The sequence below is a fragment of the Mustela nigripes genome, chromosome 7 (assembly GCF_022355385.1).
Source record: "Mustela nigripes isolate SB6536 chromosome 7, MUSNIG.SB6536, whole genome shotgun sequence".
NCBI lineage: Eukaryota > Metazoa > Chordata > Mammalia > Carnivora > Mustelidae > Mustela > Mustela nigripes.
In genome coordinates this window covers 19,015,649-19,043,132 of record NC_081563.1, presented here as the reverse complement: position 1 = coordinate 19,043,132, position 27,484 = coordinate 19,015,649, and the positions used below count along the sequence as shown (strand labels likewise).

Here is a 27,484-nt window from a genome sequence, read left to right as displayed (position 1 = left end):
AGAAGGCTGGAGAGAGAGAATGACAGGAAGGGGGGGGATGTTGCCATAACAACCAGCTCCAGGCGGAGGCCTCCCTTCCAGGGGCTGGTACTTCACCCCAGTAATGGTGGTTTCCATGGAGATGGGTTACTGAGGGACAAGGGGAACATTTGCCCCACTTAGAGCATTAGTGAGGAGCTGCCAGAAGGCAGAACATCTCTAGGTGGGAACCTTGGACCCCTGTCAACGTGAAGCCGCCCCCACCCCCCCAACTATGGCCTCTGCTCTCCAGGTGCAGGTCTGACACTCTCCTGCTTAGTTGCTCTCCCTGCGATTGGTCTCCCTAGCAACAAGTCCTGCTAACTCCTTGCTGTTGGCTCCGTGGCTATTTTTAGCTTCACTGCCAGCAGCCCAGTCCTGGTCATTTGCTTGCAACCTCCATATGGATTGCAGGGGAACAGGCAAACAAAGATTCCCCGGGCTCTTTGGAGGGGGGCCTAGGCATGGACCTCTTAGTACCTCTTAGAATTTTGCTCTGCAAAGTATCTGTCCCCAACTGGGAACTTGGGCAGTGGATTCTGGAGGAGGCTCCCAAGACCATGTTGAATCCCGTTCAGCAAACACTGTTTAAACCCCCCTACAAGGTGCAAGGAGGTCTAGTCCTCACTGCTTCCACCCGAAGCCGAGCGAGGTCCAGGCCCTGCCCTCTAGGAGTTTTAATCTTGTGGAGGAGAAAGATGAGTACACAATTGCCTTAGTGGGCAAATATTGGCAGGTGCTGAGAGAGGCTTACGAGGTGCTCTGGGAGTAAGGTGGAAGAGGGACAGGGTAATTGGGGGGAGGGGGGAGGTAAGGGGAGGGTCCAGAGCAGCACTGTCCCGGCAGAACTTTCTGCAACGATAAAAATGTTTTAAAATCTGTGCTGTCCAGAACAGTCGCCCCAGCCACATGTGGCCCTTGGGACACCCGGAAGGTGGGCCAGTGCAACTGAACTTTTAGTTTTATTTAATTTTAATTAATTGAAATAGCACATGCAGTGAGTCGTGACCCCGTTGGACAGTTTGGGTCTAAAGAAACTCCTGGTGGAGGTAACTGGTGAACTGGGTGGGGGAAGCTAGATGGGATTTGGGCTGGTGGGAGTTGAAGGGGAGGAGTGAGGAACAGCATGAGCAAAGGCACAGAGGCTGGGGAAGGGCATATTTGGGGAATAGCAAGTGGGTGGGCCCAGTGTGGGCCGCGTGATGTAAGCGCTATACAGATTGTGGGAGCCTTGAATGCCGCGTAGAGTGTTGTCTGTAATCAGCAGGTAGTCAGTGTCTCCTGCTCCCGTGGGAGGCTTTTGGGCTTGTAGGTGGGAGATCAGATCAGAATAGACATCCATTTTGACCTCATGGCTTGTTGTCTTGGATATAGCCTCCCTGGCCTTGGGATGGCTGGGAATGCACGTGTGGCCAAAAAAGTATGCCGGGCATCCTCGATGTGTGGCTTTGCAGATGGCTTCATAGGGATCATGGCTTCTCTGGTTTTGAGTAGAGGGACTCAGGCAGTTAAATATCCTGTTTCGTAGAGGCCACATCACCTCCCCGCTCCTTCCAGCACTGGATGTCATGTCAAAGCAGAACACCCAGCACAGCTGACATGGCAATCCCACCTTGACATGTGGGAACTCCTGCTGGGGTTGGAGGGGGGGGGGGGGGGGGGGGGGGTGGTCGGCTCTCAGTTCCGTGAGCTGGAAAGTCAGATTAACCGCACTCACTGTGACCATGTTCTTCAGACACACAGGAATGTGACAGATACCATAATGTTAAATTTACCGATTTCTAACGGGACGGGTCCTCCTTGCCACACAGATCCTGCCGCTTGTCCTTTGGCCTTCGGGCAACTCAGTGGTATCAGAGTCACAGGAAGACGTTATTAAGATTAGAAGTTTGCTTGATGAATCCAGGGTCAGGGTGAAGAGTCAGGTGTCCTGAAATAAAGTAATTCATCAGGCCTGCTCTCTCCCTGTCAGGCAGGAAGGGTGCCCTCTCTTTAAGGTCACCCTCTCTTCGGGGCGTCCTGGATATTTCCTCTCCAACACTTCTTTTAGGCTCTTGACATCCACCAGATCTTCTTTTCATTGAGGAGTTCCCCCTTTTCAGCCTACTTTTACCACGTTCCCAAGACCTTGCCTTGTTTTGCATGACTCTTCTACTTCTGGCTGACCATCTTTATCACAATCAAAAGACCTGTCTCAGGGCGCCTGGCTGGCCCGGTTGGAATTGATCTCGGGGTCGTTGAGTTCAAACCCCACTTTGGGTGTAGAGATTACCTAAATAAATAAGCAAACTTAGAAAAAAGATCTATCTCAGGAGCCAGCTCTAGAGGATTACTTTGGAAGGCCGAAGACATATGTGACCTGAGGATCCTTGAAGCCTGCCCTGGTTTTTTCCCTGACCTTTTGCTAAGGTCCCCTCTTGTTCTAACTCTGAGGTCTCTTCTGTTTGAGGGTCTTTCTCTGCCCACTGAGCATGAAGAAGACACGAATCTCTGAGTGACTCAGCATCATATGGAAGAGGGGGAAACCTTTCCTCTCTGCATGACTACAGGAGAGGGATGGTACCCGAGGTTGGCGAGGGGGCAACCTTGAGTTTGGGCTTTCTTTTGCTTAAGCTGGGAGCTGTGTAGGAGGAATAAGATTTGAGTTAATTTTAAAAGATAAGAGTAAGGAAGTTTGGCAGGTGGAGGGAAAGGCTACTTTATAAGCGGGCCAAGAGAAAGTGAAAATGATGGCGCTGGTCCATTCGGACACCTTGAGTCCTGGCTGCGTGCATAGACATCGCTGCTTGCTATCTGAAGAAGTCCCAATACCAAAGAGTTGTAGAGTCGAAGATATTATAGCCACGTGGTAATGGAGAAGGAAGTGTCATAGAGGAGATAGAGCGTGTTTAAAAAGAGCCAGCCAAACCAGATCAGAAACTTCATTTGAGAGAAGGCCTGTGTGTGTGTGTGGGGGGGGGGGGGGATGTTGGAGTGGCCTTGTTTACTGGCCCTGGATGCTGAGCAGACATCAGTGAGAGAAGCAGCAAAGCAAGTCCTATTGCATTCCTTAAAGGACAAGAGCAGGCAGGAGGTACAGATTCATGGTTTCTCATCTCTGCTTGGGGCCCTCCTGAAAAATTGTGCCAGAAACCTTGATCGGGTTGAAAGATGGGCTGGAGCAGAAGAGCCTGTGTTTTGTGGAATGGCTCCTTCTCCTGGCTGTATGGTTGCTGGGCCTCCGTCCAGCTTGGGAGAGGGAAGTTTGAACTTCCCGGGTATTATTTGGAGAAAGCCCTCTCTCTGGTTTGGCATCCTCCTCCCTCTTCAGGGCTTGCTTGCTCTGATGGCCCTTGGAAGAATGCTGAGCCCCAGGAGGGAAGGTGGGCTGTCCTTCCCAGCACATCTCTTGACCTCATTCTGTGGGCATGGCTTCCAGCTGGTATGTTCCCAGCTGACTATGGCTGGAAGCCAGGCACCTGGGGCATTATCTCTTTAAGAGATGCTGGTATCCCAGGGTCTGGGAGGGCAGATGTTATCACTTCTGTTTTGCAAATGAGAAAAACGGACCTCTTGGGGTTAAGTGACTTGTCAAGGTCATGGTGGTGGAACCAGAACCCAAGTCCAGATCTTCCAACAGGTGCTGCTGGCTAAAAGGCCCTCTGCTGCCCAGAGCGATTACGTTCAGTTCCTCTGCTCTTCTGATTCATCATGCAAACTGAAACCAGGTTGATCTTTCCAAAATACCCGTTCATCTGGTCTTCTCAGAAAGTCTGCTCTTTTTCTTCGCTGCTCTAGGATGCATCCATTGGCCTCCTTCTCAGCAGCCTTTAGCCGGAGTCCTACAGGGAGGTGGCAGGTGGAGGTGGGCAGATTTTACTCCCATTCCAGCCTTAGATCTCTTTATTTCCTTCCTTTCTTACCTCATTCCAAATCGGATTCATCTCTGCTGCGCACTGCCTTCCTTAGCCTCATTTTTCATTCCTATTAGCCATTTTTCTGGTGGCTTTCAAGCCAGCCAGGTCGGTGGGGCTTGGTATTTGTGGTATAGTTATCTTCACAGATGTTTTTCAGGGGCCTTTTCCTATCTCCCCAAGTGTAGTTGAATCTGTCAACTCCTTGAAGGCGGGGCCAAGACGGTCTGCTTCTGTGTGGGGTGTGGGTGGAGACTCCGTGTGTGTGTGTGTGTGTGTGTGTGTGTGTGTGTGTGTGTGCGCGCGCGCGCGCGCGCGCGCGCGCCTCCCTGCGGGGGAGGGACCTCTGCTCGGGAGGAGGGAACTCGAATTGGTTGAGGCTGCACCTGGGGGCTGCACCTGGAGGCTCCGGGAGAGGAAAGTCTTTCCTTTGAGCCGCAGATGGTTGTGCTCAGGGATGGGAAATTGCCGAACTTTTCGGGTGTGCCCTCCCCACCATCACCTTGCACACAGGAACATGGGACATTCAGCGCAGATGCTGAGCGCCTAGGGGACCCAGGGGTTTGGCCAGGAAGAGGTTTTCAAAGCCTGAACTCAAGCCACGCTTTTAAGGGACCCCTTTCTATCCACCTGTAGTATGAAGAGGACAGCCCTCTCCCCAGCAGTTCTCGTTCTGGAGCGCTCCCAATTTCTGCAGGCGCCTTCTGTCCGCCTCTGTGTGCTTTGAGTTTTCCCTCCAGCTTCCTGGGCCTCTACGCTCATCTGTAAGCTTTTTCTTGTTTTCTTTTATTTTCCTTTTTTTTTTTTTTTTGGTTGTGCTTCCGAGAGACTGACTTTTAACAACTTTCTCCTGGCTCTCCCAGGCCGTCCGCAACCTCCTCTCTTCTTTTGCCGGCGCTCCTGGCTCTCTCCGCGCTCCCGGCTTACCTCCGCCGCCGCAGAGCAGCCCCTTCCCTCCCGGTCCCCTTCCCTGCCTCTGCGGGCTCCCCGCCTCGCCCCACGGCGCCCCTCCGAGCTCTCGCAGAGTTGGGGAAGAGGGGGCGGGAGGGCCAGCCCGGAGGAGGAGGAGGGGGCGGCACCGCCTCCAGCCCGGCCGGGGCGGGGTCCTGGGAACGGGCGGAGGCCCAGCCGCGCCCCCAGGCCCTAGCGGCGGCCCGCGCCCCTCGGACGGGAGGAGAGGGGCTGGCCCACTGCCAGCGTCTGAGAGCCGGCCCCCTCCCCCGGCCCGCTTGCAGCCAACCAGGCACTCCAGCGGGGCCCACGTGACCTGGAGTTCTAGACAAAGAAAATGTTCAAGCCCTCCCCCCCACCTCCCCCCTCCCCCTCTCTCTGGCCCCCTCCGCCCCCAGCCCCATCGCCCCCATCCCCTCCCCCCAGACGGGCAGCTACTTACAGAGCTTCAGGGCCGGGGCTCACACCTGAGCCGGACCACAGAGGGGCTGCACCTGGCCTTATGGGTAGGTTCCTGGACGGAGCCCTGGGGAGACTGGGGGCGGGGAGGCGGCAGGGGCCGGTGGGAGGATCTCTGGGCCGCTGCAGCCCTCTGGATTTGAGAAGAGTCAAAGTATGCTTCCCTGGCCCGCAGGAGCTGGCTGCTCTGCCTGGCCTGAGTTCTGGAGATGCTGAGTTAGTGCTGTCCCACCCACTCCCTCCGCAGGAGCCCCAAACCCCACTCTTCCCAGCGCTCAGGTGGGACGTGACGGTGCAGAGCCCAGAGCAGCAGCCCCAGCGTGGGAGCCTGGGGCAGTAGTCATTGAAAGGCTGAGGGGCAGGCTCTGGCCCCGCGGAGTTGGGAGCCCAGGAGTTGGGCTGCAGGCAGCGCCTCTCCCCAGCTGGCTGGCTGATGGGCTGTTGGCATTTCCTTGCCGACCTGTGCTGCTGGCTGGGGCACCAGTGCAGTCCTCGGGCCATGCCCACCTTGCAGTCTCTTGGGAGGGACCATTTCTTCTGTGGGTGTCCCTGGGAGCCAGCGGGCAGGCCTACAGAGAGAAGTGGTGCCGGCTGGGAGGGAGCAGTGGGACCCTGACAGGGGCCGGGGCCCATGAGCGGTTACCATGAGGGGCAGCCCGACGGTGGCCCCGGACAGCCTGGGATCCCCTGCGCCAGTGGGGAGTCCGCATGGGCTCCCAGACCTCTGACCTTTGGAACGGGAAGCAGAGGGAGGTGGAGGCGGGACAGCTGCCCAGGAAGACAGGACTGGTCGGGGAGGCCTTGCCTCTGCTAGTGTGGGGTTACCCTTGGCTTTCCCGGCTGGACAAACTCCAGACGAAGTGGCTTCCTTGAGCCACGGTAGTTGGGGGCGGTAGGGTGTCTCCCTCGTCCTGCCCCACCTCTGGGCCGCTCTGGAGTAGGACCTTGGGAACTGGGGGTAGGAGCCTTTAGCCCAAATGCCAAAGCCCTGAGTTAACCCTTCTCTCTCCCATTGTTTGCCTGGGGAGGAGGGTTGGAGTGAGCGTGGAAAAAAGGCATTCCCACACTGCCCTCGGCAGACTATTCTAATGAGGCCCCTCCCCCACCCAGCCACCGTCTCTGCCACTTCTTCCCCTTTCCTCCTGCCTCCTGCTGCTAACCCACCCCCCCCTTCCTCCTTCCCCCACCCCTGCTGGCCTCGTCCCGATGGAGGCCCCCTTCCTCCTCCTCCTCCGCCTGCCACAACCCTGCTGGGTGCGTGTTCTCCTGCACCCAGTGGGTTGGGGGCGCTGAACAGCCGTCAGCAGCAGCATCTGACAAGCTGGGGGAAGTTGAGGGGGAAGAATAATGTTCAGGAACTTGCTGTGGAGGGGTTGAAAAGAGAGACAAAGAGGCTGTGGGGGAGTGAGGAGGGTGGCATCAGGCACGACTCCCTTCTAGACCCGGGGAGCCCGGCGCCCACCCGCTGCTGCTTGCGGTGCAGGTGACCTCACCTTTCCTCGGAAGGCCCCTCCCGCCCTCTGCCACCTGCACCTTGTTCTGGCCCCACGGGCCTCATCACCCCTGAAGGTCTTGGGGTCACTCATTGCAGCACCCTGGTCTAGATCAGTCACCCATGCCTGAATTTCAAGGAGGTGTGGTATTTCTCTGTGAGCAGACCGGGGGCTCCCGTAGGGCTGCCACAGCTGATTCTAGAAGAGGATGGGCTTGAGTGCACACCTAGGTGCATCTTCTTATGGGGGAAGGGGTGGTAGATGAATGATGGTAGGGAGGGAAGGGCAAAGTCCCAGCAGGTGAGAGAGGGGGCTTGCTTGGGAGGGGAGACAGTTGCTCTGCATTCTCCCCTGCTCTACCCCCACCCCTGCTGGCTTCCGGCTCCTTTTCCCAGCTGTTTGTGGGCTGGGGGCAAAGGATTCATGATCCCAGCTTAGAATGTGTTGAGTCAGGGAGAGAACTAGGATTTCCATCCTCAGTGTTGAAGGGCTCCACCAGAAGCAGGTTTGGTTGGTGGCCTGGAGGCTTGAGATGGAAACAAAAATGAATCTGCCACACAGTAGACCTTGGAGCTTTAACACAAAGGTTCTTGACCTGGCGCCCTCGGATCTGGGAGTCTGTGGGCGACTTTGGAGACCCCTTGGCGTTTTTGATACTTAACATATATCAGATTCTTAAACCAGTCAGAAAAGTTGAGTGGAAATCCTTCAGATGAAATGCTTTTTTAGGTCGAAGCACCTTGGAAGAGCGAGGATTGCTCTAGAATGTGCTGTTCCGTGAGTTGCCAAGCAAAGACAGGAACGCACATGCTTCCGTTTCTAGCTCAGAGTTCTTACACTCCGACTTATTTTCTGATGTTCTTGTTCAGTCTTGAGGGTGGGCTTGTATTCCCAGCTCTAAACTCTCTGGGGAAGCTTCTTGTTGAAAGGCATGTTGGAGATGGAAAGTTTTTCACTAAATGTGGTGGGAACAGGTGGAGAGCCTTAAAGTTTGAGTTCCCAGGTCCCTCAGATTCAGTCACTGGGGTGAAGTTAGGTTGAATGGTTCTCAGAGCTAAGGGTCAAGGATTTCATGCTCTTCTGTAGGGTGATGGGAATCCTGGAGCAGGTTTTGGGAAGGAAGAGCATGAGACAGTGAATGAATGGAGGCTGTCCAAAGGCGAGCATGATTGGGTTTGGGTTGTTAATTTATCAGTAGGATGGCAGGGAGGACATGTGGCCCGTAGTGTGTTCTCAGCAAACCGTTGTTGAAAGAAAAAATGTATTGATGGATCAGAAAAGCGTGTGTAGAAAGAATGAGCGAATCTAATAACATACATTTGATATAATCTTAAGATTTTAGAATGGTGTGGGAGCAGGCAGGCTCTGACAGGGCTTGAGCAGAGGGGGACCCAGAGCAGTGATTTCATCATGTAGACATCACGACCAGACTGGATGTGTGGACTGGAAGCCAAGACCAGGAATAGAAGGGGTTGATTGCCCAGGAAAATTGTAAAAAGGACGAGAGGATCCAGTTCGTGCTTGGGAAGTAAGGTAGCAGAGGACGGAGCCAAGATCTGTGGCCAAGCTAAGCCTCACGAGTACTATTTGGATAGACTCAGTCTTGCCGTGTCAGAGGGTGGGCAGCTGACAGAAGCTGCCCTAAGGAGGAAGCGTTCGTTCGTTGAGCGGCACAAGAGAAGGTTGGAAACCAGCCAAATGATTGGAGTTCACCGACCAACTTCAGATTTTCCCATTTTCCGTGGCAAGCCAGTTGATGAGCAAAGAACTCACCTCCTGTCATTGTCTCCAGACCACAGAGAGATGGAGGAGAGTCCCCCCCCCCATGCTGCTGCCCCAGGGTCAAGTGACCTGGAGAGGTCAAGGTAACTTTTGTTCCTTATATCTCCAGGCTGAGAAGAAAGCCAAGGTGATTGCAGTAATGAATGCTGTGGAAGAAAACCAGGGCTCGGGCGAGTCTCAGAAGGTCGAGGAGGCCAGCCCTCCTGCCGTGCAGCAGCCCACCGACCCCGCCTCCCCCACAGTGGCCACCACACCTGAGCCCGTGGGGGCGGATGCGGGGGACAAGAACGCCACCAAAGCCGCGGATGATGAGCCGGAGTACGAGGTGAGCGGCTCACTGCTTCGCCCGCCTCGTCCAGCTCTTTCCTGGGTCCTTCCACTGCCAGCTCTGCCCGTCCTGCTGTCCTCTCTCCACCTGACCCCAGCCTCTTCAGCTCCCCAGTCTCGCTCTGTCTCAGTCGGTTCCGATGGAGCTCCCTCCTGGCTGTCCCGACCCTCAGATGCCCAGGGCTGGGGTTGCCACGGGGGGATCAGGGTGGCAGGGCCTCGTGACCGCCACGTAATGACTTCTGCTCCTTGGGGCTCCAGGACGGCCGGGGCTTTGGCATTGGGGAGCTGGTGTGGGGGAAACTTCGGGGCTTCTCCTGGTGGCCAGGCCGCATTGTGTCTTGGTGGATGACGGGCCGGAGCCGAGCAGCTGAAGGCACGCGCTGGGTCATGTGGTTTGGAGACGGCAAGTTCTCAGTGGTAAGTCGTGGGGTTTGGTGGTAGCCTCGGGGAGGGACGGGTCTGGGTCCCAGGGCCTGTGGTTTGGGGTTGGGGGACCTGGTCTGGAACTGGGGTGGAAGGACTGGGCTCTGCTCACCACCCCCCGCCCCCCGCCAGTCTCCACGTGGGATCAGAAGAAACCCTAGAGAGAAGTGGGCCACCCTGGGGGGTTCAGAGAGCTGGGGTGCCTGCCAAGCTATTGCATTCCAGGACGCTTTCTCCAAAACTCCTTTCCTGCTTGCGTTCTGGTCCTCTCCCACGTTTGGGTCAGACTCCTTTGAGCATCATGGAATTCTGTATCAATCCATCTGGTCCTTGAGGGCAGAGGCTGTCTCGATGCCCCAGTCCCTGCCCATTGCCAGGCACATGGTGGGGGCTTGACAGGTGTGGCAGGAGGAGAAAGCGAGGGCATTGGTGGTTCCTCCAGGTGTGTGTCGAGAAGCTGATGCCGCTAAGCTCCTTCTGCAGTGCTTTCCACCAGGCCACCTACAACAAGCAGCCCATGTACCGCAAAGCCATCTACGAAGTCCTACAGGTGAGCGCCCCTCTGGGTGGAGGGGGCTTGGGCAGCAGGGACTCCTAGCTGGTCTTGGAAAGTGGAGTGTAGCTGTTAGGCAGAGGGTCCACCCACCAGGCCCCAGGACTCCCTTTGTCCCCCATGTCCCCCCCACCCATGGCTCACCCCTTTCTGCACGCCCCTTCTCCCAGCTCTTGCCTCAGGCGGCCCTTGCTGCCCCCTAGCCTGTCCTCACAGCCTCCCTGCTGCGTGTTGCCTCCAGGTGGCCAGCAGCCGTGCAGGGAAGCTGTTCCCGGCCTGCCACGACAGCGACGAGAGCGACACTGCCAAGGCTGTTGAGGTGCAGAACAAACAGATGATCGAATGGGCTCTCGGAGGCTTCCAGCCCTCTGGCCCCAAGGGCCTGGAGCCACCCGAAGGTAAATACAGGTGCCCGGGCCAGCCTTCTGGGACCCCTGCCAGCCAGGCAGCTCCATGCCAGGGCTGGGAAGGCCCTGCTTGGAGAGCGCTGCCAGCTCTGTGGTTGAGAGGCTGAGGGGAGTGGCTACGGGTCTCCCTTTCCGTGGGGTCAGGGGTCAGGATAGGAGCGGGGCTGCCCTGGGACTCAGGATAAGCTCCTCCCCTTGGCTGGCTGGCACTGGAGAGCTGGGAGTTAAAACAAGTTGGGGGCCAGGCTGCACCCCTCTGTCGGCAGAATACAGGAGGGGAGGGAGCCAGTAACCGTGATCTCGTCACCTGCTCTCCCCATCCAGAAGAGAAGAACCCCTACAAAGAAGTTTACACAGACATGTGGGTCGAACCCGAGGCAGCTGCCTATGCCCCACCCCCACCCGCCAAAAAGCCCCGAAAGAGCACAACGGAGAAGCCGAAGGTCAAGGAGATAATTGACGAACGCACAAGAGGTAGTTGGCCTGGCCTTGCAGAGCGTGGCTGGCGAGGCTGGCGTTCAGAGGCGCGGGTGTGGCCCTCCCGGCCCCCTCTGATGCTGGGCTCTCCTCCCCTCCGCAGAGCGGCTGGTGTACGAGGTGCGGCAGAAGTGCCGGAACATCGAGGGTGAGTCCCGATGGCCACTGACTCCCTGGGAGGTCCGTGGTCTGTTGCCCCCAGGACAGGCAGGAGGCTCCTAGCGCGGGGCCTGGTGCAGAGTAGCCTAGGCACTTAGGAAAGTTCAAGCATCATGGGACATCTGTACCCAGTGAAGGCCTCTGTCCGGCCTGTCCCACCACCCCCATCATGCTTCACCCACACGGCTGTCTTCCTGGTGCTACCGTCTTACTTTCCTTGCAATGACACATGCTGGTCATCAGGGTTTGAGAACTCCGGTGGGTCAGAGAAGGGTGGCCTCTCTTGGATTTGTTTGAGCTTGTGACCTTTGGCCTTTTAGTCTTCCTCACCTGCTCTTACCCAGTGGTCCTTAGCGCATCTGAGGGCTGGCAGAGATGGGGGCAGGAGTGTAAGACTGAAGGACTGCCCAGGGACTGTCTGCAGAGGCAGCCAGGGTCCGAGCTTTCTTCTCATAGGCAGGTTCCTGTTCTCGATTATGCATTTCCCGGGTGGGCGGCATTGCTGCTCTGAGAGCTGGGTGGGCATCGCGGTTGGGGCCACGATGGTCCCCCTGTATCATGGGACACCCTCCTAGACGCCTGGCTGGCTCCTTGGGCTGCTGCTTCAGCACGTCCTTTTCTTGCAGCCTTTTTGGAGCGGAGCTTGGGCCCCAAGGTGGGAAGGGGCCCTTTGAAGACAGTCACCCTGTTTTCTCTCCTCCCCTTGGCTTTCCAGACATTTGCATCTCTTGTGGGAGCCTCAACGTCACCCTGGAACACCCTCTCTTTGTCGGAGGAATGTGCCAAAACTGTAAGGTAGGCCCCCGGCAGTCTGTGCCTTCGCCCCCTTTGAGGGGCTCACTGTCGCCTAGAGTAGCTGCTGTGATGACCCTGCGGTCCTCTCTGGACGCAGAGTCCTGATAAAATGGGCCCTTGGGCATTGAAGTGTTTGACTTGCTCTTATTTGTCCTTCCCAGAAAGATTCTGTCCCCCTCGAAAGCCCATTCTGTCACAGTGTCCCAGTCCCTCATGTGGGGCGGGGGTGGGGGGAGGACGGACTGACGGACGGGGGAATGGGCTGCCGCATCCTTGGGGTCCCAAGAGGAAAGCCCGGGGCTGCAGCGAGGGACAAGGGGGGTGCAGCTGCCTCCCTGACCTCGTTTGGGGGCTTCCCGATTCCGCGCACGCTCTGGGTCAGGACACCTGTCGGCCCCGCCCCACCCATGCGGCGCAGTAGGCTGCCGGCTCCCTTGTGCGAGGCCGGCTGTGGTTCCTAGGCGAGGGCCCTGCCTCCTTGGGGCTGGCCCGGCCATCTGCTGCTGCCTGGTGGTCTCTGACCCCCCCGCCCCGCCCCCCAGAACTGCTTCCTGGAGTGCGCGTACCAGTACGACGACGATGGCTACCAGTCCTACTGCACCATCTGCTGCGGGGGACGTGAGGTGCTTATGTGTGGGAACAACAACTGCTGCAGGTGAGGCCCCCCGACTCCCCGAAGCCCCTCCTCTCCTGAGCCCTGGGTCCCTCAGGGTCCGAGAGGGGCCCCCTCCCCACTGCTACACTGGGCTTTCTTCCAGGTGCTTCTGCGTGGAATGTGTGGACCTCCTGGTGGGGCCGGGCGCCGCACAGGCCGCCATCAAGGAGGACCCCTGGAACTGCTACATGTGCGGACACAAGGGCACCTACGGGCTGCTGCGGCGGCGGGACGACTGGCCCTCGCGGCTCCAGATGTTCTTTGCCAACAACCACGACCAGGAATTCGTGAGTGCTGGGCCCGGGCTGCCTCTTCTTGCCCCGTACCTGTCGGAGCCCGAGGGTAGGCGCAGCCACCAGGAGGGCATGGGGGCCGGCTGGGGGGGAGGGGCCTGAGCTGCCTGCGGGGGGGTGCGGGTTCTCGGAGCTGGAGGGTCTGAAGCCGGAGCCGTCCTGGTGGGCTGGGAGGGCCAGCTGCAGGCGCTCACCTGGCCTGTTGTGCTCGCCACCTAGGACCCTCCGAAGGTGTACCCACCTGTCCCAGCCGAGAAGAGGAAGCCCATCCGGGTGCTGTCTCTATTTGACGGAATTGCTACAGGTGAGCACGAGGCCCCAGGAGATGCTGCCGTCCCCGTCCCGGGTGGGGGAGCTCCGCGTGTGTTTCACGCTGGCCAAACCAAATGATAGTTAACGGGACAGCCGTTGAAATAGTACTCCGCCGAGGAAACTTTCGTGTTGAGTGAGAAGTAAAATCCATGGTCAGCCACCGTGTCTGGCGGGGGGGCACGTGTCTTTGTGGGTGGCGGGGGAGGGCCGTCCCGTGTAGGACAGGGTGATCGTTAGAGATTACTGAAGACTTTGACAAAGCCTCGAAGGACAGACTCGGCAACCAGAACGAAAACATAGGCTACAGTGACTGTAAGTCATGGTAGGAAAACAAAATAAAACCAAAAAATGATCAGTGAGAGTCTGAAGAATAGTTAAATCGCCCGTAATCCTATCATGAGCGTTTTGGTGTGTATCCTTTTCTGTTTTTTTGCATGCATCTATGTATGTGTGTTTCTAGAATCCTACATAGATAGAAAAATAAAACGAGAGGATAGTAAAACTCAGTGTGTGGTAACTCGCTTTTTCATTTGCTGTCGTGACTTTCATGTTGACGCGGAACGGTGTCCTTTATTTGTAAATGTCGCATAGGGTTCCGCTGAGTGGAAGGTGCCATGATTTACGTAACTAACCCTCTGTCGGGTTGTTGACTGTTTTCTCTGTTACGATCAGCTCTGTGACAAGCATCCTCAGACACACGTCATTATACACGTAAACTGTTCTCTTGTAGGGAGAGCTGGGGCACTGGGTAGGAAGGTGGTTTCACGTGGTTCTTGACCTTGCCCGAGAGCCCTCCCGGAGAGCGCTCCTGACTCAGACCCAGCCTCCTGCCATGTGCCCAGGCCGATGGCTCCTCGGAGGGGAATAACCTTCCTCGGACAGGGTGTCTTCACAGGACCAGAGGGGGACAGGCTGTCAGGGGGCCCGGGCGGGGTGGCACCCCAGGCCAGTTGTTTATGTTCTGTGCTCAGCTCAGTGTTGATATTCTATAAACCCAGGGAAGTGAATTTACAGCCTTGGTTTCCCAGGCCAGAACCTCGAGGCCCTCTTAAACCACGCCACACCCTGAGAGGCTATAAAAACTCCTCAGTGGGGAGGTTGGTGGGAGGAGTGGAAGTGGTGGTGCTGAGCCCGGTTTCTTTTTTGTTTTTTTTTTAAGATTTTGTTTATTTATTTGACAGAGATCACAAGTAGGCAGAGAAGCAGGCGGGGATGGGGGGAAGGCTCCCTGCCAAGCAGAGAGCCAGATGCGGGACTCGATCCCAGGACCTTGGGATCATGACCTGAGCCGAAGGCAGAGGCTTTAACCCACTGAGCCACCCAGGCGCCCCTGAGCCCGGTTTCTCCAGAGGCTCTCAGGGTTCTCATTTCCTTGCCCGCAATCCAGCAAACATTTGAGAGGGTCGTGGTAAGGAAGTGAGTGTAGTTTGCTCAGGAGGAGCTTTTCTGTTCTGAAGAGCATTTGCAACCTAAGACAAGGGCCAAATTAGCGTACAGTGTTCTGAGGAGTGGAAGAGAAATGCAAAGTGCTGGGGCCTTACAGAGGAGAGGGGTTGCTTGCAGGGGGCTGCAGGGGGCAGTGGGGGGTGCTGTTGGGGAAATCTTTATGGAGCCGGTGGTGGCATATATGTTGAGTCTTGGAGAATGGGGGGAATTGCAGCTGGAGGCCATGGGCGGGGGTGGGGTGAGGAAGGAGTGGTCTATGCAGGATGTAGGAGCAGCAAAGAAAAGGCCACCCCAAAAGTCACCTGCTGTTCTCTCTGGTTCTGGAAACCACCTACTGTCTGGTCTTGATGGCCTTCTAAGAAGATCAAAGTAGGCATCCAATAGGCTCCCGAAGGATCCTGCAGCTCACTGGGCAAGGTCGGGCTCAGGCCTGTTGCTGACCCACGTGTCCCCCTGGCCAGAGAGCCCCCTCCCCGTCCCCCAGCCAGACCAGGGTGCTGGGAAGGAGCCCCTGTGACCATGCCTTTCGCTGGCTGGCGCAGGGCTTCTGGTGCTGAAGGACTTGGGAATTCAGGTGGACCGCTACATCGCCTCCGAGGTGTGCGAGGACTCCATCACAGTGGGCATGGTGCGCCACCAGGGGAAGATCATGTACGTCGGGGACGTCCGCAGCGTCACACAGAAGCATGTATGTCCGTGTCGTGGGGCCCATCCCACCCTCTCTGTGTCCCTCGCACTTGCTCCTGGGCGCAGCCACAGCCCCCTTGCCTTTTGCTTGTTGACTCTCTACCTTTGTCCTTTTCCCCAGTCTCTCCTCATCTGCCATATTCCTCCTCGTGTGGAGAGGAAAGGGGGCAGATTCCGAGAGGAACTGGGAGCTGGCCTCTGGAGGCTCCAGCTGCCCCCTGGCTATCTTCAGGGCCTTTGTAGCAGAGCCCTTTGGTTCCCATTTTTCTGATCCATTTGGCAACAAGTTTACCAGCCTCCAGGGGCATTTGGAGGGCGTTCAGATGGCCCAGATGGCCTGGCCAGAGTGCACGGAGCAGAGCGCCTTCCCAGCCAGCTGCCCGGCCAGGACCGTCTTCCCTTTAAGTGGCTGCCTTTCCTGTAGGGGGCACATGGTTTCCCTGCTGGCTTCAGAGATGATCCAATTGGATCCTTTCACTTTGTTTAAGAAACTGAGCTCAGAACGGCTCTGTGATTTGACCTGGTGCTGTGTGTGTGTGTGTTATGTACCTATGAATGGATACAGTGAACATACCAAGCCACTGGGTCGTCTCTCTCTGGTGCCAAAGTCCTTTTTTTGCCAAGTCCACAGATGATTTCCTTCTTCCTTTCTGCCTCCGTCCCCCGGACATCAGGCCATCCCCTTGCCTTTATCCTCCCAGATCCAGGAGTGGGGCCCGTTCGATCTGGTGATTGGGGGCAGCCCTTGCAATGACCTCTCCATCGTCAACCCTGCCCGGAAAGGACTCTACGGTAGGTGCTTCGCTCACCCCTCCGCCCTCTGAGCTGGTGCTTCCGCACGTAGGTTTCCTCCTTGGACACTTCTGCCCTGGGACAGCTACTCCCGACGGCCCTGCCCTCCCCCGCCCTCCCCGTGCCCGAGCCACACCACTGCCCCGTGCAGACAGCCCCCGCTGACGGCTTTCTCTTCCGACCTCTCAGAGGGCACTGGCCGGCTCTTCTTTGAGTTCTACCGCCTCCTGCATGATGCGCGGCCCAAGGAGGGAGATGACCGCCCCTTCTTCTGGCTCTTTGAGAATGTGGTGGCCATGGGCGTTAGTGACAAGAGGGACATCTCGCGATTTCTCGAGGTATAGCCAGCAACCTTGGTTTGACCAGCTCACTAATGGCTTCTGCCTTGGACTGCTGCTTTATCCCTGTCTCATCTGCATTGTGGAGCTGGGGACGTGACTTCTGCTTTGCCAGGGGCCTGTTCGGGAAGCCCGCGGGCCTCTCCGTTAGACAGGGAGGAAACACTGGTAGAGGCTGCCTCTGGAAAGAGCCTGTGGTCTGACTCTTAAGAGGTAGTGTGTGGGTGCAGGCCTCAGGTCTTCAAGGACTCGACTGTTCCCAATAGGGTGGGGTGCCAGTCTCCTACTAGAGTTTAGGGTTCTGAGTCGTGTTCCCCTGGGGGAAGCTTTGAGATGGCCACATCAGTTTTCCCCGACCAGAATGGCTTATTCTTTGCTCCCTGACACTGTGACAGATGCTCTGTGGCACCTGGAAAGTAAAAAACATGGCTTACCTGTTTTTATTCCCCCATAATGTGGGTCCTGTGTCCGTGCGGAGCTGGGTCGGAGCACAGAGAGAGAGTTTCGTGGTCAGGCGTTCTCAGGGTGGGTGGGCTGGGAGCTCGAGCCCATTCTCCAGGGTCTTGGGGGTCAGTAACACCTCGAGCTGGTGTTCTAAGTGCGAGCAAGTGTCTGTTTGGCTCATAATCTGGACATACAGTGAACACATCCACATGCACTGGAACTTTCTGGATCAGAGCCTCTGGGTGAGCTCGAGCTACGTTGTCCGATTAGGGTAGCCCTCAGCCAAATGCGGTATTTAAATTAACATTCAGACTCCTCAGTCTCCCAGGCCTCATTTCGAGTACTCATTAGCCCCCTGCATCTACTCCATGGAGCAGTGCAGACAGAACACCTGTCTGTCACCCCAGAATGTGCGGTTAGGCTGCAGTGGTCTAGAATGTTCTAACGAGAGCATGTGTAATGTGGCTGGGTCCCATTCTGGCTTTTCCTGGAGGCTTCAGGCTGTCCTACTGTGAGGCTTCCTGAGAAAGGAAGCAAGCGCTTTTGAGGCTGTAAGGCTCTGAACAAGCAAGATGTCCTGGCACCGTCTGCCCTTCCTCTCTCGCTCATCTCTCATCTTTCTCCTGTTCCGTAGTCCAACCCTGTGATGATTGATGCCAAAGAAGTGTCCGCTGCACACAGGGCCCGCTACTTCTGGGGGAACCTTCCTGGTATGAACAGGTTGGTGAGCGTGCCCGGGCCTGGGGTGGCAGCGGGTTGGCATCTACGGGCCGCTCAGCCCAAGGGGTAGGAGGTCACTGAGTGAGCCTCGGGGGCCCTCTCCCCTGCTCGCCGGCTTGCTGCTCTACCATGTTCTGTTTCCTTCCCTTTGCGGGAGAAGGGGAGTCGGGGTATAGAAAATATTTGCCTGAGAAACCAATGGCTAGCAGTTGAACTAGGAGACTCCCCACATTGTTGAGTCACATCGCCGGTTCTTGTGCCACTGGTGACTGATCTAGAGTCGTCTTGTCCTTAGCCTCCAGAGGTGAAACTCTGGAGGGTGGAGTCGGGATGGAGAAGAGTGGTGCCCACGGCTGGGCCACACCTGCTCTGTGCAGCTTCGACAGTTCTGCTCTGCTTAGTAGCCACGTACTTTGTGGCTTCAGGTCCTTTGTTCGGAGGATGGTCTTCATTTAGGTTCCGTGGGTAGAGATATTAATGTCCAGGAAGGAGGATAACTTCATTTCTTCAGTGTAGTATTTGGATTATAAAAAGGTCTATGAGGAGAAAGGAATAGTGGTTGAGACAGCAGTTCAGGAGCCGAGTGAGAGCTGCCCAGTCTGGATATCTGTTATGCAGGGAAATGTTTTCCAGAAGGTTCTAAGAGGGGATTATCAACCTTGTACCTGTAAATTCTTCCCCTCATGTACTCTGGCTTCAGTCTTCGCTCTCTCTGGGCCATTAGCATAAAATTGTAGGAACATCTTGAGTCTCATACCTGCTTTACAAAGCTGCCGTCTGTTGTGAAGGCTTATTGATGGGAAGGAGGCCTGTCCACGGGATGGCTGACCTGCAGACCGTTGTGTGTGCGCATGAACAGGGCGGAGGCTGGGGGCGTGCATTTTGGCCACGGGTCCCTGTGGGTCGCCACGTTGAGATGGTAGACTGCTGTGTGAAGTGTCAGAAAAGGTCAGCGCCAAAGATGACATTCCATGATCTGCTTCACCCTCTGAGAAGTGACACCTTCAGTGTCACACAATTGTAGTCTTCTGGGGACTGTGCAGAGGTTAAAGCCTTGTAAACCGTACAGTTAAGGTGCTTGCTTTGATGAGTTTCACCGTGTACACACCCATGCAGCCATCACTGTGGTCAAGATACAGAACAGTTGGTCACCCCCAAAGCTTGCTTTGTGACGGATACTTTTTTTTTAAAGATTTTATTTATTTATTTGACAGAGAAATCACAAGTAGATGGAGAGGCAGGCAGAGAGAGAGAGAGGGAAGCAGGCTCCCTGCTGAGCAGAGAGCCCAATGCGGGACTCGATCCCAGGACCCTGAGATCATGACCCAAGCCGAAGGCAGCGGCTTAACCCACTGAGCCACCCAGGCGCCCGGATACTTTTTTTTTTAAAGATTTTGTTTGTTAGCACATGGGTCCGGGGAAGGCAGAGAGAGAGGGACTAGCACACGCCCCACTCAGTGCCGACTCCCAAAGTGGGCCTCCATCCCAGGACCCTGAGATCGTCACCCTAGCCACCGTCAGCCCTTAACCAGCTGAGCCACCCAGGCGCCTCTGGGACAGATACTTCTAGAACTCAGTATATTTTATGACCGGCGAGAAGTCGTTGGGTTTTCCTTCTTCTGGGCTGGTGTTACCTGCTTATTTGTAGATTGAGACGCCGTGGAATTGACGTTTCGGGGCTAACGCTTGGACGGTCTGTGGAGGGCTGCAGTGTGTGTGCGTGTGTGTTCTGGGGAGTTTGAAGGGGGTTATGATGGGTGCGGCTGACAGCGGTACTCCCTTACCTCTCCGTGTGAGTCCTGCCGGCCGGGCCCACACTGCCGGCCACAACCCCCCCCCCACCCCCGATCTCTGTCGTCACCTTCTCTTTCTGCCTCCTAGGCCATTGGCATCCACTGTGAACGATAAGCTGGAGCTGCAGGAGTGTCTGGAGCACGGCAGAATAGCCAAGGTCAGCCCCGGCGCCAGAGCCCTCTCTCGGCTGGGGGGAGGGAGAAGGCCTGAGAGGGCAGGCCGAGCCCAAGCACTCTCCAGGCCTGTGTCCGCAGCGGGTGCGGAGAACACAGTTGAGGTGGCCCCGGGGTCGTGCACCCACTGGGCCAGAGGGGAGGGCCCAGGGGAGAACCTGGAGGGCAAGGAGAGCCAAATCAGAAATCCTTCCCGGTCTTTAGTCTGTCCTGGTTGAGCTTCTCCTGCGGGTCCCATGAGGAGCAGAGGCTTAAGAAGTCTTTGCCGAAGTCCCTGGATCTGCTAGGCCTTGTCAGTGTTTTGGCCACGCCCTCTTGCACCAACCTTCGGGGCGGCGCATTCTGCGATGTGGAAGCTACATTTCTTTCCGGAGAAATCTCCCGGAGCGTGTGTACCAGGCGTTGGGATCTGGGGCTGCAGGCGCCCCCAAGGGGTCTGTCGGGAGCCCCTCAGTAATTCGGCAGCCTTTTGCCTGCAAGTCGCTGCACGATGTGCGAGAACCTGTTCTTAGAAGACTTAGGAAGTTCAGCGGCTCGAGCTGCTTCTTCTCAAGTCTTTGGCCTGTGAGACCGGACTAAGGGTGGCCGGGTGACCTCCGAGTGGGAAGAAGAGCAGGGCAGTGGGGTCTGCAGAGGCTCACGCCAGACCCTGAACCCCAGACACCTGTGTGGACCAGGCCTGGTCCGGGTTTGAGTCGCCGGTCCTGGCTTGTGCCTGGCGCATGTGGTGGACGCGTGGCCAGCAAGTGGGGGCTCATTCCTCTTTTCCTCTGCTCGTCTTCCAGTTCAGCAAAGTGAGGACCATTACTACGAGGTCGAACTCCATAAAGCAGGGCAAAGACCAGCATTTCCCCGTCTTCATGAATGAGAAAGAAGACATCTTATGGTGCACTGAAATGGAAAGGTAGTACCCGAGGCTGTGTGCTGGCGTCCTGGGGCGCGTGGCGCATGGCGGTTGCGGCCTCCGAGGGAGGGCTCGCTGCCCCTTCCATCCGGCCTCGTAGCTTCCGCGGATACCACGTGAGCAGTGGGTCTCCCCGAGCATTTCCCGGCAGGTTCCTGTGCATTGTAAGGCCGGGCCCAGGGTCAGAGGGGTCTAGGAGTGGATTTGGGGGGCCATGGCTCCCCGGGGGATCCCGCCAAGCTCCCAGGAAACAGTGCAGCTCCAGGAGCTTCCCCCACTCATGCTGCCCATTTTGGGGACTTCACAAACCGGGACTGCACAGCCTCACGCCCTGACTGGGTGCAAACCAGACCCACGGGCTAGACGGCCTGGCCTGCCAGTCGCCCCATGGAACGGCAGATTAGCCACAGTGACCCTTGACACAGGCGATCAGAGCCGCCAGAGGCCTGGAGCTCCTCTAGTCAGACAGGAGTTTGGCTCCTTCGTTGAGCTCTTGCTCCCATGGGAGAGGTCCTAGGGATTCGTGTTTATTATGGACAGACTTTGGGGACCTGCTGCACCCCCTCTCCAGCAGGGCATATCCCGGAGGCATCTCTCACCAAGGCCAATGTTGTTTCTTTTCTTCTTATTTTTAAATATCTTTTTTTTTTTTTTTTTTTTTTTTTTTTAAGATTTTACTTATTTGAGAGAGAGACCACAAGTCGGCAGAGAGGCAGGCAGAGAGAGATAGAGAGGGTGAAGCAGGGTCCCCGCTGAGCAGAGAGCCCGATGCGGGGCTCGATCCCAGGACCCTGAGATCATGACCTGAGTCGAAGGCAGAGGCTTAACCCACTGAGCCCCCCAGGCGCCCCCTGACTTCGTTTCTGTCACGTGGCCACTCCCGGGCAGCGGTTGGCTTCTCTCCCTTCAGATCCAAGGCACGTGGCAGGGTGCCCGAGTCATGGCTGGTGACCAGGATAGGAGACACAGCCGGAGGGCGCCCACCCGTGCTCACCCCCGCCCTTTCTGCCTTCTCTCCCCAGGGTGTTTGGCTTCCCTGTCCACTATACCGACGTCTCCAACATGAGCCGCTTGGCGAGGCAGAGACTGCTGGGCCGGTCGTGGAGTGTGCCGGTCATTCGCCACCTCTTCGCTCCGCTGAAGGAATATTTTGCTTGTGTGTAAGGGACATGAGGGCAAACTGAGGTAGTGATACAAAGTTAAACAAACAAAACAAAACAAAACAAAAAAACCACAAAACACAACAAAACACCAACAACATGAGGATCGAGAGGAGTATCAGCACCCAGAAGAGAAAAAGGAATTTAAAACAAAAACCACAGAGGCGAAAGTACTGGAGGGCTTTGCCTTGCACAAAGGGTTGGACATCATCTCCTAATTTTTCAATGTTAACCTTCAGTCCTATTTAAAAAAACAAAACCAAGCTCCCTCCCTCCGGCCCCCACCCCTTTTTTTTGGGTCAAACCTTTTGTTTTCTACTCTTTTCAGAGGGGTTTTCTGTTTGTTTGGGTTTTTGTTTCTTGCTGTGACTGGAAAAAGAGGGGTTTTGCAGCAAAAAAAAAAAAAAAAAAAGAAAAAAAGAAAAAAAAATCAGTAACAAGAAATAGTAACAATACCGGGAGAGGAAGGATCGGAGAAAAGGAAAAAGGAAATTCTATAGAAAAATCTATATATTGGATTTTTTTTTAAACTATATATCTTTTTTTTTTTTCGTTGTTGTCTCTAGCCTGATCAGATAGGAGCACAAGCAGGGGACAGAAAACAGTGACACTCAGCGGCAGAATTCCCTCCCAGCCACTGAGCTGTCTTGCCAGCACCATTCCTGGTCCTGCAGAACAGAGCCCAACTAGCAGCAGGGAGACAGAACACACAAGACCCTTTTACACAGTATTTCAGGTGCCTACCATACAGGAAACCTTGAAGAAAATCAGTTTCTAGAAGCCGCTGTTACCTCTTGTTTACAGTTTATATATATATGATAGATAGGAGATATATATATAAAAGGTACTGTTAACTACTGTGCAACTCGAATTCATAATGGTGCTTTAAAACAGCGAGACGAGTAAAAACATCAGCTTCCACGTTGCCTTATGCGCAAAGGGTTTTAACCGAGGCTGGAGAGGGGAGGCAGCTTGAAGGTGAGCGGTTGCCGCCGTGGGCTTTCCCCCGGTACTGAGCAGGGCGGAGGGGGAGAAGCCGGGGCCGCGTTCTCCCGCTCCTCCCTGCCCACGGTGGGGGCGAGAGGAGCCGGCTCGGCCCGTGGAGAGCTGACAGTGGGATTCATCCAGGCTCATGCAATAACCTTGAGACGGTTTTGTTTTTTGTTTTTTGTTTTTGTTTTTTTCAAAAAGGAGACCCCCTCGGTGAGATGGCAGGATAAGGGGTCTTCATTCCCAATCTCTCACATTAGCCGATTTGAGGGCTCCTTGTGGTGGGATCAGAAATAATCCAGAGTGTGGGCAAGCGACCGTTAAAACCCCACCTGGAGCAAATAAAAAAACATACAAAACGTACTGGTGCTTTCCTGTCTAAGTCGCCTTTTGTGTGTTCTTTTATGAGGCCCTCACCGTCCACCCTCTGTGCACAAGGCGGCCTCCGGCCCCTGGAATGTGATGTTTTTGGTCATCTCCAAAGGCTGCAGTTTTCTACTGGGAGGCTGATGACACCTTTGGTTCTAATTCTTCTTATGGTTCTGGTTATAATTATGTTCGTTTTTTCCAGATTTTTCTTTAAGAAAACAAAAACCCAACCCCCTCCTTTGCGGTTTCAAACCAAGGTGCGGGGAGCAGGGTGCTTCTAGGTTAGCGGTGGCCCTGGTGCCCTGGCTCCCCACCCCTCGGGCCAGGTGGGCCACCGGGCGCAGCGACAGCTGGGCGGCCAGGGGAGTCCCCCAGGGCCAGCCCTCCGGCGCGACCCTCTTCTCTTCTACTTCCCCTCTGAGTCACGCGTGTCAGGGCTGGAGGGAGGACCATGCCGTCTCTCTCCTCGTGTGTATGATTGGAGTGGTGTGTATTTCTTTTCTAGTACTTGGTCTGATGATCGCTGTGCTCTTACCCGGAGCCGGCAGCCCCTGGAGCTCCCCAGTGCTCGGACACTTGGTCCCACGTCCTGCCGCGGCAGGCTGCCCGGCGTTGGCGGTAGGCTGGGCCAGCACTGGGGGCTCCAGGGTGAGGGCCCAAGGGGCAGATGCTTGCCTGGATAGATGGGGTGTAGATATGTGGCATATAGAGATATATATTTTATAATGGGAGGGGGGATAGCACCTCCTGGGACTGGCAGGGCTGGGAGGTGTGCTGTCAAGCACATGGTCCCAAGTTCGCATCCCTAGAAAAGATAGGGCCTACTGTGATAGGCGCTATATAAATACATAGATAGGGTCACGTATAAGAAATGTTATGTAGTGGGGAGCGGGCCGAGGGGGCTCAGTGCTGAGCCTCGGGTCCCACCGCAGACGGAAGCCCCACACTAATCAATCCCACACACATACACGGCAACCGATCTCCGCCGATGCAGACTGGGCGCACTCACACACGCACACCGCCGGGGGCTCCCAGCGCCCTCCCCGGGATTCAGGACTTGGTGGCGCCGGCCCTGCAGCTCTTTACCTCTGTCGCCCTGATTGCAGGTAGACTCTCAGTCCCAGAAGGTGCTAGGTGCTGAAGGCAGGAAAAGGAGGAGGTTTCATTCCCGCAGGTGCCCTCCTCTCGCAGGTAGCGTTCTCTCTCTTTTGCCCCTGGTGATGTCAGATTCTTCTGTTAGCAACCTGTGATACTGACCTGCAACTCTAGGCACCAGTCAAGTCAGCCCTCAACTCCCCCTACCTATTCTCCCCCAACCAAAATAAAATCCACATCTAGGTCTGTCTCGGCCAGGGGGCTTCCATTGGGGAAAAAAAAAAATGGGACAGTGAAACTCATCTTTTGAATAAAGTAAATTAGTAATTGGTGACCAAACGAAACCAAGGCTTTGAATCCCTTGCTCATTGCTCAGGAGGAAGCCCGCAGCTGGTGGCCACAGTCTCCTGGGCCTCTTAGAGGTGCCTGGTTCTGGGCTTCAAGCTACGTGTTTCCTGGTCAGATCTTTTTTTTTTTTTTTTTAAGATCCTGCCCAGTTTGCTTGCTGCCAACTCTGTGATGTGGGGGCAGGTGGCGTGGGGCTGGAGCAGCTGAGGGTGGGGGGGGACACCTCTGCCTCTCCCTCATTGGAATCCCTGTACCTAACCTGTGGTGCTTGCCCTTGTCCCCTCCTTCTCCAGCCGGGCTCCATCCTCCCGGCCTGGGTCCACCAGCACCACTCCAGGAGGGCTGCGGGGAGGAGGGGCTGCCCCCGGCAGTCCAAGGTGCTCCCTCCCCCACTGGCCAACGCTATGGTCTTTGCAGCCCCCAGTGTCAGGAACAGCTCTTCACAGGCCTGCCTCTGCGAACAGACTTTCCAGCTCTCCTGGCCCTCCTAGACCTTCTGTCCACTGCTTACGCGAAGGGGTTTGCCTTTCCCGATGGCCCCAAGTTTCACCCAGGGGGTTGGTGTGGTGGCCGTGGAGGTGGCAGGCCTGAGGGTTGAGTGTGGGCTGCCCAGCTTGCTGGGGGGAGGCCTGGTTGTTGTGGCTGATACTTAAAAGAATACTTGTTTCTCCTGGTGCAGCAACCTGACTAGGCCCCAGGATGGACCAGATGAGAGTTCACAATCACCAGCTTTTCTTCCAGCCCACCCCATGGGCTTGGTTCCCCCAGTAGAACTTGGGAGGGTGCAGGGGACCTTGAGAATGTGCCAGCTTGGCCATGCCCGATGCTTGCAACAGTCTGCTGCCAGCCCTGGGCGGGGTTGCTTCTGGGGACGCGGATCTGGTCGCCTCCTAAAGGAAAGCTGTGCTTTGGCTGAGGCAGGGTCGTGTGAGGCGTTAAGGAGGGGATTGTTGCACTTGCTGTGGGTGAAGCTGATGGTCGAGGCGTGGAGCAGGAGAAACCAAGAAGGCCCAGGGAAAATTCCCAGTGGGATTTTTCTTTCTGATGAAATTTGCCCCTGGAAACCAGGGTTTCTAGGGACCGAGGGTGATGCCTCCCCGTTTGTTGCCAATGCCAAGTAGAAGGTGGTGCCAAAGAGATCGGTGGTTTTTGTCTAGGAGGGTGGGGAGGGTTGCCGGGGGCTTGTGCCAGGGTCCCAGAGCCGTTGGTCGCCCACCTGAGGAGGAAGTGTCTCCTGCAGGCGGCTGCTGAGCCCTGTGGTCTGGGTCTCATGCCGCCTGCTGCTAAGCCCCTTCCCCTTGGGATTGGCCGGAGAACAGTAGGCTCGGGGCATCGCAGGGAGAGGGTTCTTGGAGTTGGCAGATGATGCCATGAGTGTATTACTATCTGTTTTTCTCTCTAGACCCCAGAACCTTCCCGCTTTTGAACATTCTTCTAGAAAGCAAACTTCCCCCAAGAGCATCCAGGACCTCTTAGCTTTTGAGACAGGCCTGGGAGTGGTTGGCTGGTGGAGATGCCCATGGGAGTCTTGGTGAGTCGCTAGGGTGTGGATTGGACCCGGCAGACCGGGCAGCAGGGAAGGCTGCTGGACCTTGAACTGGGCTCGTGAGGGTCGGCTCCCCATCCTTCCTGCTTTCGCTGGTGCTTCTGGGAAAGCCCAGATGGGGATACCCACAGGAAGGTCTGTGGCAGGAGCGAGGGAAGGAGCATCTCGGAACACGTCTGGGGAACGTGTTCTCTAGGAAAACCGCAACCCAGAGTCTTCCTGGGTTTGATGAGCTAGGTGTACATAAAGTTGATCTTGGAGGAGGTTTTGAACTCCTGTAGCCATTCTGCTTGGCCAGAGGCTTGCTGTGGCTTTCGGACCAGTCATTTTTAGAAGACTTGCAGGAGCCCCCTCAAGCTGTGGATTTGGGCCTTGGGGCCTCCCCTGGCACGGTGATCTGGAGAGGGCTGGCTGTTGCCTTTGGTCGAGGGAACAGCAGACCCAAGATTCTGGTGAGAACAGTTTCTCTCCGGGCCCCATTCTGATCCAGGGAGGTGAGGGATCTGAATTTGTCTTCGGGCATTGTCTAGTTGTTTGCTCCCAGTGCTTGTGATCAGAGGTGACATCGGAGTTGTCCTCCGCCGGAGAGTTGAAGGCTTTCCTCCAGCACAGGTTGGGGGCGCGTTGTGGAGGCCTGGCCCGGAGCTAGCATGGCCTCCTGGCCAGACCGTGCTGAGGCAGGGACTAACTGTTTGCAAAATCTGGGAGGAAAGAGAGGGTGATGAGTGGTAAGGATAGACTCCATGGTTCTAGCAGAAGCTCTCGAATCTTTACATTTTGGTAAAGGAAAGCCTGGGTATGTTTGGGAAGCGAGGGCAGCCCCACCTGTCTCCGTGTGTGTCTCAGAGACCTGGCTGAGATGAGCCTTTGCTTGGTGACCTCTCGCCCATCACAGACCCTGGGCAGTGGAGCTTCTGGGGCAGGAGAAATAGGCAGGTCTAAAGCAGTGCAGACAAGGACCGGAGGTCCCTTTGCTGGTTGTGACTGGCTGAATTGCCCGGAGGCCCGCGGACTCCTGGAACTCTGGTAACTGGAAAACCTCCCCGACGGCTCCTCCACCCCAGGGCCGAGGGCCGGGCCGAGGGAGGGCGGGTGGCTCCCCTCTCTGACCCCAGCCCCCAGCCCCGCTGCCTCCAGCCCCTTCCTGTGCCTGAGGAGATGAGCAGGGATCTAAAGCCTCACACCAGTCCTATTTCACTTCCCAGAACTGATTCGGTCGCACAGCTCTAGAATTCACCAACCAACCAAAATGCCGAAATTTCTTAGAATACGCAGAGGGAGGAGATGACTCAACAAGGTGCTAAAACATTTTATTAAAAATATATATTGTTAAATTAAGTCTGCTGTCTGGACAATGACTGTTTGTTTTGTTTTCTTGTAGTGGAGTTTAAAAGAGACTATTATTTTACTCTGATATATTATTATTAAAAAGGCATTTTAACTTTGTACTTGAAAACTAAATGAGCGATTTCATGTGTTTTAGCTGAGGCATTGAAGTAGCGGGTGCTTACTTATTTGTGGGAAATCATGTATTCATACTGAAGAATAAATTCTGTAGCTGATTTGGTAATACCTTTTACTGTTACAGACGATTTCGCTTTGACCCCCGCGGCAGAGCACTTTTACTCCACATTCCACGCAGCTAAATGCAGGACTTACCCCCTCCCCACCCACCGTC

General features: G+C 56.0%; 1 protein-coding gene across 4 annotated transcripts in view; it reads left to right on the top strand.

The window, feature by feature from the left end:
• DNMT3A (DNA methyltransferase 3 alpha) overlaps positions 1 to 27,254 on the top strand; it is a 100,939-nt gene extending 73,685 nt beyond the window's left edge. For 3 of the 4 annotated variants that reach the window (XM_059405261.1, XM_059405259.1, XM_059405260.1), the window contains exons 7-23: positions 8,706 to 8,921; positions 9,185 to 9,343; positions 9,792 to 9,899; positions 10,144 to 10,300; positions 10,634 to 10,783; positions 10,890 to 10,934; positions 11,661 to 11,740; positions 12,283 to 12,395; positions 12,499 to 12,682; positions 12,908 to 12,992; positions 14,989 to 15,134; positions 15,835 to 15,925; positions 16,115 to 16,263; positions 17,342 to 17,427; positions 19,309 to 19,378; positions 20,180 to 20,298; positions 21,321 to 27,254. In XM_059405261.1, the coding sequence (XP_059261244.1) occupies positions 8,706 to 8,921; positions 9,185 to 9,343; positions 9,792 to 9,899; positions 10,144 to 10,300; positions 10,634 to 10,783; positions 10,890 to 10,934; positions 11,661 to 11,740; positions 12,283 to 12,395; positions 12,499 to 12,682; positions 12,908 to 12,992; positions 14,989 to 15,134; positions 15,835 to 15,925; positions 16,115 to 16,263; positions 17,342 to 17,427; positions 19,309 to 19,378; positions 20,180 to 20,298; positions 21,321 to 21,462 (2,100 nt within the window). In that variant the 3' untranslated portion in view covers positions 21,463 to 27,254. Of the gene's footprint in view, positions 1 to 5,276; positions 5,369 to 8,705; positions 8,922 to 9,184; positions 9,344 to 9,791; positions 9,900 to 10,143; positions 10,301 to 10,633; positions 10,784 to 10,889; positions 10,935 to 11,660; positions 11,741 to 12,282; positions 12,396 to 12,498; positions 12,683 to 12,907; positions 12,993 to 14,988; positions 15,135 to 15,834; positions 15,926 to 16,114; positions 16,264 to 17,341; positions 17,428 to 19,308; positions 19,379 to 20,179; positions 20,299 to 21,320 lie in introns of those variants that run through there. The other variant, XM_059405262.1, reaches the window with a different exon arrangement.
• Positions 27,255 to 27,484: the final 230 nt, after the last annotated feature.